The 13,495-nt window shown below is 39.2% G+C and overlaps 1 protein-coding gene across 14 annotated transcripts in view; it reads left to right on the plus strand.

Annotated features, from left to right (window-relative positions):
• The window catches only part of TAF4B (TATA-box binding protein associated factor 4b), a 196,484-nt gene that overhangs the window by 102,400 nt on the left and 80,589 nt on the right, over nucleotides 1–13,495 (plus strand). For all 14 annotated transcript variants that reach the window (XR_013525819.1, XR_008476036.2, XR_013525816.1 and 11 more), the window contains one exon: nucleotides 5,995–6,051. Coding sequence is in view for 8 of the 14 variants with exons in the window: in XM_008979636.5 (XP_008977884.1) it covers nucleotides 5,995–6,051 (57 nt within the window). In the remaining 6 variants the exon portion in view is untranslated. The remainder of the gene's footprint in view (nucleotides 1–5,994; nucleotides 6,052–13,495) is intronic.

Here is a 13,495-nt window from a genome sequence, read left to right on the forward strand (position 1 = left end):
TTTTACTTAGGTCAAGCATTCTTGGCAGGAATGCACAGAAATGATGCTACATTCTTCTCAGCTGATCATATCAAAAGGATTATATGAGTACCTACTAGTTCTTTCCATTTTAAACTTGCCATCTCCTCTACTTTTTGTTTTTGATTTTTATTTTTTTGAAATAGGGTCTTGCTTTGTTGCCCAGACTAGAGTGCAATGGTATGATCACTGCTCACTATAGCCTTGACCTCGTGGGCTTAAGCAATCTCCTACCTCAGCTCCTTAAGTAGTTGGGACTATAGGCATGTGCCACCACACCTGGATAAATTTTTTAATTTTTTAGAGATAGAGTCTCACTACATTGTCCAGGCTCATTTTTCCCTTTGTAATCAATTAGTTTTTCATAGGAAGGAATTCTAAGATCATGCCAATCCTATTCCTCATCAAACCTTCCTGTATTAACCCTAGCATCTGTTGCGATGTCTGCCTAAATCAGCTGCCTCTGTCCTGGTTGCAAAATGTCAATTCTTTATTCCCATCAACTGTCCTCAGTTAGCACCCTACCCTGTGGAAGAGCTTTCCTTCTTTATTCATATTAGTATGGGCTCATGATTTCTCTTTGTTTCAATAGGTTGTAATTCATTACTGTCATTTATTTTGTTGCTCAAATTGCCCCTGAGTGGGAGACCCTTCCAGCTGTCACTTCTGTCCCTTAGTAATGTGTCCATCCATCTCTCACTGAGCATGTCCTTACTTTCAGGCACAAGGCACTCCAGGCCCAGTTTTTTGTGCTCTAGCCCTGAAATCCACCATTTTTCTAAGTAGCCTACCTTCTTTTTAGTTGAGGATGGCATTCAGAAACCAAGCTTAGGTCATAGAGTATATTCATTGCTAAAAGGGTGTTGTTTCATGTAGGTCCTCTCAAAGGACAGATTTAGGAAATGTATATATGATATCTATATATACAGATATGTATATATACATACAAATGTCCATCCGTAACTATTTCTGTATCTGTATATATTATAAAATCATGAGTTTGTATGGATACCTACAACTCCAATTCAGGGCCTCAGAGTTCTTTCTACCCTTAATCTCTCCATGTTTGTAAAAACATTCTCCAGTCTTGAGAAACTTGGTTCCCATTTTCCTTCATATATTTAACTTATGTCCTCTATCAATTATTTGATCAATATAACTAATCTCTCAACTAGCCATGCTGGCTGACTCCTCTGTCTGCTACTAGTAATTTCTCCACCCCATTTCATTGTCTGTATAATTGCCCACAATGCTTAATGGCCTGTTCCTTGATGAAACTGCCACTCCCTCACCACCTTGTATTCTTTACCACTGGCCTATACCTTCAAATGCCCCAGCTCCCCATAAGGATATGGGGCACCACAGCCTTGTCACTGTGCAGCTTCCTGCTGTCTCACAGTCTCAGTCTCCACATTGGCACCTACTGCATTAGGAAGAGCAGGAAGATGGGACAGAAAGGTGCTCTTTCTTGAGCTCTCAAGTGTTATAAGTGAGCACTTAGTCGTTGTAATGAGGTGGTTTATTGGTGTTTTATTTCCACTTACTGTGTTGTGAACAAGGTCATAAACTATTAAATACTAGTTTAGTTATTATTGGATATAATAATACTTGCCCTTTATCTCCTTTGGCTTTTCCTTCTTTACCAAACATCTAAATATTGGATTTCATAGCTTTCAATCCTATGCCACCTTCTCTGTCTTTATTCTCTTTTAAGTTTGTGTCTCCAATTTAGCCTGCATTCTGAAAATTTGGACTCATACCATTAACTGCCTGCTTGACATGACTTCATTGGCTAATGGTTATTTCAAAATTAATATGTCCAAAAGGGCTCCTGTTATTCCTCTCCCCTCTACTGTCAGATTTTCCTGACTCAATAAATGACACCATCATTTGCCCAGACATTCAAGCCAAAAAACATAGGAGTCATCTTTACCTCCATTCTGTATCTCCTCTCTCCCCACATCCGGATCACCTCCTGTCTTATTTCTAAAATGTTTCCAACTTCTCTTCATCACTGCTGTCACTACTCTAGTCTAAGTCATCTTTCATTTGGATTTTTATACTGTCTTCTAACTGGTCCTCTTTTCCTTCTACAATCCATTCTATTTCTACTACTATGGTCAGAATAATGTTTTTTATAATCATGGGTGTCTCTGTTGCTTAAAAGCCCTCAGTGGGTTCCTGTAGAACTTAAAATGTAAAGTTCTTATTACCAAATTTTAAAAGGCCTTATGTTATTTGGCACTCACCTACTCTGCTCCAGCCACACTTACCTTTCCTTTCCTTGAATGTGCCAAATTTGCTCCCAACTTAGGATATTAGACTTCTAATTAGGCATCCAGAACTGACCATTGAGTTCCCTTTCCCTAAGTCTGCTCTTTCTTAGATCTCTACTCTCTTAGAAAGTTGCAATTGCCGGCCGAGCACGGTGGGGCTCACACCTGTAATCCCAGCACTTTGGGAGGCTGAAGTGGGCAGATCACCTGAGGTCAGTTGGAGACCAACCTGGCCAACATGGTGAAACCCCATCTCTACTAAAAATACCAAAAATTAGCCTGGCATCGTGGCAGGCGCCTGTCACCCTAGTTACTCAGGAGGCTGAGACGAGAATTGCTTGAACCCGGGAGGCGGAGTTGCAGTGAGCCAAGATTGGGCTATTGCCTTCCAGCCTGGGCAACAAGAGTGAAACTTGGTCTCAAAAAAAAAAAAAAAAAGTTATTTGCAATTACCATCCTCCAAGTTGCTTAGGCCAAAATCCCAGGAGTCATCCTTGATTCCTCTCTTTCTCTTTACTTCATAATCTATATCCAGCCCATCAACAAATCTGATCAGCTTTACCTGCAAAGATATGTTTTGAATGCAACCGTTTATCAGCTTCTGTGCTATGAAGCTAGTCCAATATGCTATGACTTCTTTCTAATCAGTCTCTTCTTCACAACAGTTGCTTCAGAGCAGTCTACGAATAGCTCTGTGTGCCTGTGCCTTCAATCTTGGATCCCTACGCTGCACCCTCTATAGAGTGGACAGAGCCATTTGTTGAAAGTGTTGCATCAGTGGCATCTCACCCTTGTGTTCCAAACATGCCAGTGGATTTTTTTTTTTTTTTTTAGATGTTTTGCTCTTGTTCCCCGGCTGGAGTGCAATGGTGGTCTCACCTCTCTGCAGCCTCTGCCTCCCGGGTTCAAGTGTTTCTCCTGCCTCAGCTTCCCAAGTACCTGGGATTTCAGGGACCTGTCACTATGCCTGGCTAATTTTTGTATTTTTAGTACAGACAGTGGTTTCACCATGTTGGTCAAACTGGTCTCAAACTTTCGACATCAGGTGATCCGCCCATCTCAGCTTCCCAAAGTGTTGGGATTACAGGCATGAGCCACACCACGCCTGGCCCAGTTTTTACAGCTAAAATTAAACACCCAACTCCTTTATCATAGTCTACAAGGCAACACATGATCTCCAGCCTTTCTCTTTCAACTTTTTTTTTTTTTTTTTTGAGACAGAGTCTCTGTCTCCAGGCTCCAGGCTGGAGTGCAGTGGCACAATCTCGGCTCATTGCAACCTCCGCCTACTGGGTTCAAGCAATTCTTGTGCCTCAGCCTCCCGAGTAGCTGGGACTACAGATATGTGACCACCATGCCCAGCTAGTTTTTGTATTTTTAATAGAGACAAGGTTTCGCCATGTTGGCCAGGATGGTCTGGATCTCTTGACCTTGTGATCCACCCGCCTTGGCCTCCCAAAGTGCTGGGATTACAGGCTTGAGCCACCACGCCTGGCCTCTTTCAGTTTTTTTCTATGTTTCAGCCACATGGGCCACATTTCTTTCCTAGAGTATGTTCCCATTTTAAGGCTTTAGCAATTACTGTCTCTTCTGCTTATAATGTTTTCACCCCAGATCTTTGCATGACTACATCTTTCTTGTCATTTAGATCTCTACTCAAACATCACTTCTCAGAGATGTCTTCCCTACTATCCTAGCTGGAGAAGTACACACCACACTTCTCTTTCTATCACATTATTCTATTTATTTTCTTTATTTTTGTTTTTAATTTAAATTTTAAATTTTATATTATTTAAATTATTATTACTATTTTTTTTGAGACAGGGTCTCACTCTGACACCCAGGATGGAGTGCAGTGGCGCTATCTCAGCTCACTGCCACCTTCTGGGTTCAAACGATTCTTGGGTCTCAGCCTCCCAGCCAGCTGGGACTACAGGTATGCACCACCACACCCAAATTAAATTTTTTTATTTTGAAACAGGGTCTCATTCAGTTACCCAGGCTGGAGTGCAGTGGAATGATAATAGCTCACTGCAGGCCTACCCACCCACTTCAGCCTGCCGAATAGCTGAGACAATAGGCACGTGTCACTATGCCTAATTTTTTTTTTTTTTTAGTAAAAATGGTATCTTGCTGCATTACACAGGCTGGTCTCGAACTTGAGCTCAAACAGTTCTCCCACCTTGGCCTCCCAAAGTACTAGGATTACAGGTGTGAGCCACTGCCTCAGGCCTATTTAATCTCCTTTATAGCACTTATCAGTGTCAGCAATTATTTATTTTGTATTTTTACCCATCACTAATGTTTTACATATCATAAATGTGTTTCATTTATATAAAATTGTTTATTTTTCTCTTCTTAAAATGTAAGTTACTTGAATTACTACAGTTACTTTGTCTCCTTATATCATATGTCTCCAAGGCCTAGAACAGTGGCATACAGAGTAGAATCTGTTCTACGGATGACCAATAAATATTGGATCACTGACAAAGACTTGATACCAAAATGTGCCCATTTTATATTGAGGCAAAATATTTTATGCACACCCACATATATTATATACATAATGCATATTTTAATATAAATACATATATGCAGACTCATTCTCTGCTGATACTATAGCTAGAGTAACAAAAGAGTTTATCTTACTTTGAAATGAAATATCTTAGTAGATTGGGGACTAAAATGAAGAAAAATTTGACCAGCTTTGGGTTGAATTTGTGTAGATATTTAAGATATTTGAAATTAGTAAGCACTCAAATTTAAAGATAATGTCTTATATTTTCCTTTAACCAAAGGTACTGGTAAATCAATAAATGTATCAGGTAAACTTAGTAAATATGAAATACTTTTAGCTTTTATTTAGTTAGCTATCTGGATATTAGCTTACTCAGTTAAGTTTGCATTTTACAGAACAAATATTCAGATTTATAAGTAGTTAAATAACTTTGGCATGAAAAAAAGGATATACATATCCCAAACATGTTTTCCAGTGGACAGATGTTCATGGTGTCAGAAATAAAGTTCCTCACCCTTTGTTCCATCATAGCTTGATACATAGAAGACGGCTCTCTTCTTATGCCAGTCCAGTACTATGGAAAGCGACATCCAACAAATTATTGAGCTTTGCGTACAGCATTCTGTTAAGTGCTATAGAGGACCCAATAATGATAAGATATTCTAATTAAAATACTGGGATGTCTTTTCTACTTATAATTTTAGAAATTATGCCTTTAAAGAGAGCGATTTGGTTCAAGGTTAGTCAGGTTCTTGATTTTTGTAGTCCTTGAAATACCGTGTTTTCCCAAATGGACTTCACCTGAAGATCAGCCAGTATTGGTTGTTTTTATTCATTTAAACCAACAATTATTCTTTTTTTCTTTTCCTTCATCTGTACCATCAATTTTTTAGTTTTCAGTGTTCCAGCAAAAACAACGTCATGCCTCAACTGGACCTGACTGACATTGTTAGCATCATTTTCAGTATAAGCTTCCTCCAGGCTAGAACTGCAGCAGCCAGCCCAGATGATGAGGGGGTGGGGAAAACCAGGGTGGGAGTGCAGCTAAACTGGATTGAGGCATTTTCCCCTGGAGCTAAGATATTCAATCACAAGAGAAAATTGTCATTTATTAAATGTTTAATGCAACTATGGTGTTTAGATGCTAGTAATTTCTATTAAAATTTTCTTTTCCTTTGATAGAGTCGTTGTAATAAGGAAGATCCAGAACAGCTGAGATTAAAGCAAAAAGCCAAAGAGGTAAGACTTTCAAGTTACCATGCTTGTCTTTGTGTTTGAGGGAAGGTTGGCAGCTCTTTCCTGGCAATTAGGTCAGGGTTTATTTTGCTGTTGCATACCATTTGCAGAAGCCTTGGGGAAGGACAGGAACTGCTAAAGGCAAGGGCAGTACTTCAAATGAGGTCAATGAGTTATGTGCTCTCTTTTTCAAAATTTATTTTCAAGGCTTAGGCCTGTCTCGAAATGGCTCTTTGTAAACTATAGCAGTATACTTGGAGGAATATAATATGAGATTTAAAAAAAAAAGAAACTTTTGAGATTTAGCATCTGGGACTATACAATAGGCTACATTTTTCCAGGGTAATTGTTCGTTTTGTAAATCTGATACTGCTTATAATTCTTTGGCTGGGAGGCGGTACTGGGATTTAGTTTTAAATGGAAAATGCCTCTGGCTTTTAATTTTCTGGGCCCAGCAGTTTTCTGTTCTGGAATGGAGCCCTTGTTTCACACAGTTCATGTTTAGCTGCAGGGGTTTTAGTTTATAGCTTAGACTGGTTAAGCTTTTACTCCCAGAGGCCTCTGCATAGCAACTGTAGAAATCAACAAATAAGTTCATTTATGTCTGCAGCCTCCTCTCAGTAGCTGACTTTTTACATTTCCCAATATCCATTTCCTGACTTTTCTAGCCCCAGAGAAAAAAGCTCCACTAATTGGAGCTTATTTTAATTGAGCCTTAATATTGGATCTCACTGGAGTTGCCCCCAGAGCTGCTGAGAACAGAATGAAATGAAAGTACCTAAGGTTGAAGATGCGGTGTGTGTATGGGTGTGTGTGTGAAATTTTTCACTTGACCTACAGATTCTTTTCCCTCCTGAATAAATCATCAAGCCTGTTCACATTTCTGATTAAGGATCTGACAGCAGATGATAATAAAGACAATTGAGGTGTGAGACGTGTGATATGGAGCTGAAGAAATTGGTTTCTATAGTTACTTCACTGATTTCATGCAATTTTTAAGGATCTTTGTGCTAAATAAGAGTGATTTTCTGAGCAACCTTTTCCCTTAACTGTGCCTCTTGAACTATGAAATTTGTTGTTGCTCAACATTGTTGCAGTTGGCTCCTAGGTACAGCAGCAGCAGGTTATTTATGAATGTTTTAAAGGCCCTTATTGTTTGGATTAATGTAGGAATTGAGGCAAAACAACTGGAAATCTAGTAAGATTCTTACAATCAATGTGGTGTGTTTTCATTAACATAGAGAAGGAAAATACATGAACTTTAGGTGGAATTTCAGAATTGGGACACGGAAGGTTGGAAAGGGAGAACACTTTAAAAAGTTGAAAGCAGAAATACTTTATTTTCGGCAACAAAATATTCCTCATACTAATGTCTTCCCAGCAGAAAATGTATCTAAAAATATTAATATGAGAACTGTTACCTATAATTCTTTTTAAGCAAACCTACCGTTGCTCTGAGTCATGGGTATCCCACCTTGTTTTAATTAAGGACTGACTAGATGCTTATCTTCTAATTGCATTCCCTTTTTGGAAAATATGCAACAGAAAGCTTACCCTTTTAACCTTACCCTGCCTGTCCTCCTTCATAAACCTTCATGAACATCTGAATCTTAGATTAATTTTTCCTTAAGCTTTGCATGAGGTGGTTTTGTTTTTGTTTGCATTTTATTTTAGTATGTTGTTTAATAATTCCCTAAGGGATGAATAGGTGGACAACAGTTTTCAAATAAAACTGTGAGAGGAAATGTACTCCCCACAAAAAAAAGGCCTCTTTTAATGAGAACAGGTGGTAGCAGACCTGTGTTTTTCTCTTCCTTTGCACCTCCATTTATTTCTTTTTCCAAGCAAGGGTAAAGGAACTCAATATAATTTCTTTCTGAAATATTTTGCAAGTTTTCTAGTTGCTTCCTATCATAAATCCTCTTTGATCAAAAAAAGGAATCAAATACATTGGCCCCTTTTCAAGAAGAGAGCTGTTCTGTATTGCAAATGTTTGGTGAAATTCTAATATTGTCATTTTTGTCATCCTCCTGCCCCTTCTAAGGGGCTCTAGTTCAGAATCAAGCACGCAGTGATAGTGTATTTTGTTTGATTGCATAAATATTGCCCATATTCTTAATGTAGAGTTGGATTGTTTGCTTATATGGTAATTTGTGAGGTTAGCATTTCGGATGCTGTAATCACTATCATGCTGGTATAAACTGTGATGCTTTGGTTTGTGAATTTTTGGTATTTGGCTGTCTGAGAAGTTTTCCTTGTTCCCTCATGAAATTTTTAGCATAGATGCCTTATGTGTTCTTGTTTTAGAACTGGTTTGTTTTCCCTTTTGAGGTAACTAGCTACCTACCTACCAGGCTTGTCATAGGAAAGAATAAAAGATTACTGGCTGTCTTATAAATGCAGATCTTCAAAGAACTGTTTAAAGAAGCTGTAGGCTTTATTTATGCTGAGAAATGTTTCAGCAATGGTGTTTTTCATATGAATATTAAATCAATCTGAATCCCCTTCATTCATAATCTTATCCATATTTGCTTTCAACTGTTAAGGACTAGAATTTTTAGGCCAGGTGTGGTGGCTCACACCTGTAATCCTAGCACTTTGGGAGGCTGAGGTGGGTGGATCATCTGAGCTTAGAAGTTCAAGACCAGCCTGGGCAACATGGTGAAATCCCATCTCTACTAAAAATAAAAAGACTTAGCTGGGCATGGTGGTGCACGTCTATAATCCCAGTTACTCAGGAGCCTGAGACACAAGAATTGCTTGATTCTGGGAGGCAGAGGTTGCAGTGAGCTGATACAGCACCACTGGACTCCAGCCTGGGTGATAGAGTGAGACTCTGTCTCAAAAAAAAAGAACTAGAATTTTTTTTTTTCTTTTGAGACAGAGTTTCGCTCTTGTGCTCAGGCTGGAGTGCAGTGGCGTGGTCCATAATTGCAACTCTCACCTCCCAGGTTCAAGCAGTTCTCCTGCTTCAGCCTTACGAGTAGCTGGGATTACAGGCATGTGCCACCACGCCCAGCTAATTTTGTATGTTTAATAGAGTCAGAGTTTCTCCATGTTGGTCAGGCTGGTCTTGAACTCCCAACCTCAGGTGATCTGCCCACCGTGGCCTCCCAAAATGCTGGGATTACAGGTGTGAGCACTGCACCCAGATTATTTCTCCTGTAGTTTTTCTTTTCTCTAATAAAGTTTTAGAGGATGTTCATCTTTGCATTCCAGATGGAACGACAAATTGTGTTAAAATGGACAGGTTTTTATAAAAGTGTCAAATAATTACTTTTCATTCTTCCTATCAACTTTTTTCAATTTTGTCATCCTCTTTTGGCACTTAAAAACAGACTGCCTTTGGGTTGGCCATTAGCCTAATCTCACTCCATTGAGGAAGTTTCTACTGCATAGTGTTCTTATTGACCTGACAGGTTATCTGTCTATTTGAAAACCAGCTGATATGTCTGTGGATATTCCTGTAATTCAAATGTTTTATTTTCAACTTAGTGCTGTCTTCTTTCCCTTTCTCTGTTGCCTGAAAAAACATTATAAGCATCCTCTCTCTTTTTCTCGCTATTATAACTTTGTATTTTCAATACTAGCCCTTTCAAATTCTGAAATTTTTAGAATTTTTCTAGGTACCTTTCCTAAAATGTAAGCACTGGGATTCTTGCATTTAACTATCTCTTTGTGAACATTTTTTTTTAAAGAAAGAAAGGAAGGAAAAGAGAAAAGAAGAAAGATAAAGAGAGAAAGAAAGAGAAAAAAGAATGAAAGAGAGAGAGAACAGGAATCTTGCTCTATTGCCCAGGCTAGAATGCAGTCTGAATATGGGTATTAAAAGCCTCTTTTATGCCAATAAATGTGCTTAACAAGGAGACAGGAAGGAATAAGGGAGGAAAATAACAAACAAGCAGCCAACCAATATTTCATTTAAACCTGTGAAATGCTATGCAATTGCTGAGGAGTGATTTACTTCCAATTTTGTGGTCACTTTTAGAATAGGTGTAATGTGATAGTGAGAAAAATGTATGTTTTGTGGATTTGGGGTGGAGAGTTCTGTAAATGTTTATTAAGTTTACAATTCCAGGTCTGAGTTCAAGTCCTGGATATCCTTGTTAATTTTCTGTCTGGTTGATCTGTCTAATATTGACAATGTAGTGTTAAAGTCTCCCACTATTATTATGTGGGAGTCTAAGTCTCTTTGTAAGTCATTAAGAACTTGCCTTATGTATCTGGGTGCTCCTGTATTGGGTATGTATATATTTAGGTTCGTTAGCTCTTCTTGTTGCATTGATCCTTTACCATTATGTAATGTCCTTCTTTGTCTCTTTTGGTCTTTGTTGCTTTAAAGTCTATTTTATCAGAGATGAGAATTGCAACTCCTGCTTTTTTTTTTTTTCTCTCCATTTGGTTGGTAAATCTTCCTCCATCCCTTTGTTTTGAGTCTTTGTGTATCCTTGCATGTGAGATGGGTCTGGATGCAGCATACTGATGGGTTTTGGCTTTTTATCCAATTTGCCTGTCTGTGTCTTTTGATTGGGGCATTTAGTTTATTTAAATTTAGGATTGATATTGATATATGTGAGTTTGAAACTATCATATAATGCTAGCTGGCTGTTTTGCCCATTAGTTGATGTAAATTCTTCATTAGGGTGATGCTCTTTACCTTCTGGTATGTTTTTGGAATGGCTGATTCTGGTTGTTCCTTTCTATGTGTAATGCTTTCAGAAGCTCTTGTAAAGCAAGCCTGGTGGTGATGAAATCTCTGAGTACTTGCTTGTGTGCAAAAAATTTTATTTTTCCTTCACTTATGAAGCTTAGTTTGGCTGGATATGAAATTCTGGGTTGAAAGTTCTTTTCTTTAAGGATGTTGAATATTGGCCCCTACTCTCTTCTGGCTTGTAGGGTTTCTGCTGAGAGATCTATTGTGAGTCTGATGGGCTTCCCTTTGTGGGTAACCTGACCTTTCTCTCTGGCTGCCCTTAGTATTTTCTCCTTCATTTCAACCCTGGTGAATCTAACGATTATGTGCCTTGGGGTTGCTCTTCTTGAGGAATATCTTTGTGGTGTTCTCTGTACTACCTGGAGTTGAGTATTGTCCTGCCTTGCCAGGCTGGGAAAGTTTTCCTGGATAATATCCTGAAGAATATTTTCCAGCTTGGATTCATTCATTCTCTCCATCATATTCAGGTACACCTATCAAACGTAGATTAGGCCTTTTCGCATAGTCCCATATTTCTTGGAGACTTTGCTCATTCCTTTTTACCCTTTCTTCTCTAACCTTGTCTTCTTGTTTTATTTCATTAAGTTGGTCTTCGACCTCTGATATTCTTTCTTCCGCTTGATCAATTCGACTGTTAAAACTTGTGCGTACTTCACAATATATTTGTATTGTGTTTTTCAGCTCTATTAGTTCCCTTATATTCCTCTCTAAATTGTCTATTCTCATTAGCATTTCATCAAACCTTTTTTCAAGGTTCTGAGTTTCTTTGCATTGGGTTAGAACATGTTCTTTTAGCTCACAGAAGTTTCTTATTATCCACCTTCTGAAGCCTGATTCTGTCAACTTGTCACACTTATTCTCCATCAGGCCTTGTTCTGTTGCTGATGAGGAGCTGCATCCCCTGCAGAGGAAAGACATTCTGATTTCGGGTGTTTTCAGCCTTTTTGCTCTGGTTTCTTCCCATCTTTGTGGATTTACCCACCTGTCATCTTTGTAATTGCTGACTTTCAGATTGGGTCTCTGAGTGGACTTCCAGCTTGTTGGTGATGAAGTATTTTCTGTTTCTTAGTTTTCCTTTGGCGGGTGCCCCTCCCCCACAGAGCTGGACCTTCCCAGGTTCAGCTGTGCTTGCTGTGGGACTCTCAATCTTCAGTGCTTCCAATTGCTGTCTTTTTGTGGAGGTGGGGCCAGCCGAGACCGATCACCTGGCTCCCTGTCTCAGAGCCTCTTCTTTATTTTTTTATTTTTATTTTAGTTGAACTTTCTCCCAGGTGTTCCAGTCGCCCACTGAAAAGGTGTGAGAATCTGTGTAATTTCTCCTGCGGCGACCCACTGCGCCGGCTGAAACAGCGGCATTGAGATTCGTGGCACTTCTTCTGCCGGGGAATCTCCCAGTCAGGCTCCCTGCTTCATTCCCCTTTTCAATCAGCTGAATGGGCGACTCTGCCTTCCAGGAGCTCCAAATGCCAACTAAAAGGGCACCCAGTCCCATATACTCCATACTGAGAACCACCGCGCCGGGGCGCCAGCAGAGCAGCTGCACCAGCCAAAAGAGTCACGCTGGCGACCTGTGGGGCTCCTCCGCTGAGAATCTCCTGGACAATGGGCAACAATAATTTGTCTGGAAGTGTGGCGTCCACTCACTCTGTGCACTTTCACTGGGAGCTACAATCCTGAGCTGCTGCTAATCGGCCATCTTCTTTTTTTTTTTGAGAAGGGTCTCGCTCTGTCACCTATGCTGGAGTGCAGTGGCGTGGTCTCAGCCCACTGCAGCTTTGACCCTAGACTCAAGCAGTCCTTCTACCTCAGCCTACCAAGTAGCTGGGACCACTGGTACATGCCACCACACCCAGCTAATTTTTGAATTTTTTTGTAGAGATGGGATCTTCCAATGTTGCCCAGGCTAATCTTGATTTTGTGGCCTGAAGAGATCCTTCTCTCTCAGTCTCCATAAATTCTGGGATTACAGACATGAGCCACTGTGCCCTGTTGGAAATTTTATTATAAATAGATTACTAATTGCCAAACTAACTTCAGACAGGCAGGCATATCTTTGTTTAATGCAGCTGCAAACTTGTATGAAATGTGTGTTGTATGTCCTAGATTAAAATCTAGCCCTCAGTATTTTCTTTTCTTAGCCCATCATCCAGAATTTTTTAGAGTTAGCTGTCTGAATTTGCAGTTCAAACATTTTGATTTAATTGTTATGTATTTTGTGACCCTTACTTCCTTTTGGATTTCTTCTTTCTCCTTTGAGAAATGTGTGAGTTCAGTGCATCTGTGCAGAGGGTGAGACAAAGAATTCATTTACTTTCCTTTTAATAATTCCTAGCATTCCACTTTGATTTGTTATCGGATGGTGGGGGAGAAAAAGGAATTCAAAAATAAAAGGAAAGACCTGTTGTGTGTTTGCTTCACAGTGCAACCTGTAGGAACTAAGCAAAAGAATAAATACTAAATGATTAAAATGCAGACCAGATTAGAAACCATGTATCCTGAAGTTTGGGGATTTTTGTTTATAGAAAATAATAGGTTATACAAACTGTCAGTACAATTCTTCATAAAACATTGTACAAGAAATAAAATACTGAATCATAAGGCTCATTACAGATTAGAAAATATTTAGGTATGAGAACTGCATGGTATATTTTTAAAATGAAATTTGAAAATATATGAAGTCAATGAAAGAAGACAAACTGTTAAATCAATTTGTATTTAAACTTCATGCAAGTT

Source organism: Callithrix jacchus, chromosome 13 (genome assembly GCF_049354715.1).
Source record: "Callithrix jacchus isolate 240 chromosome 13, calJac240_pri, whole genome shotgun sequence".
Taxonomy (NCBI): domain Eukaryota; kingdom Metazoa; phylum Chordata; class Mammalia; order Primates; family Cebidae; genus Callithrix; species Callithrix jacchus.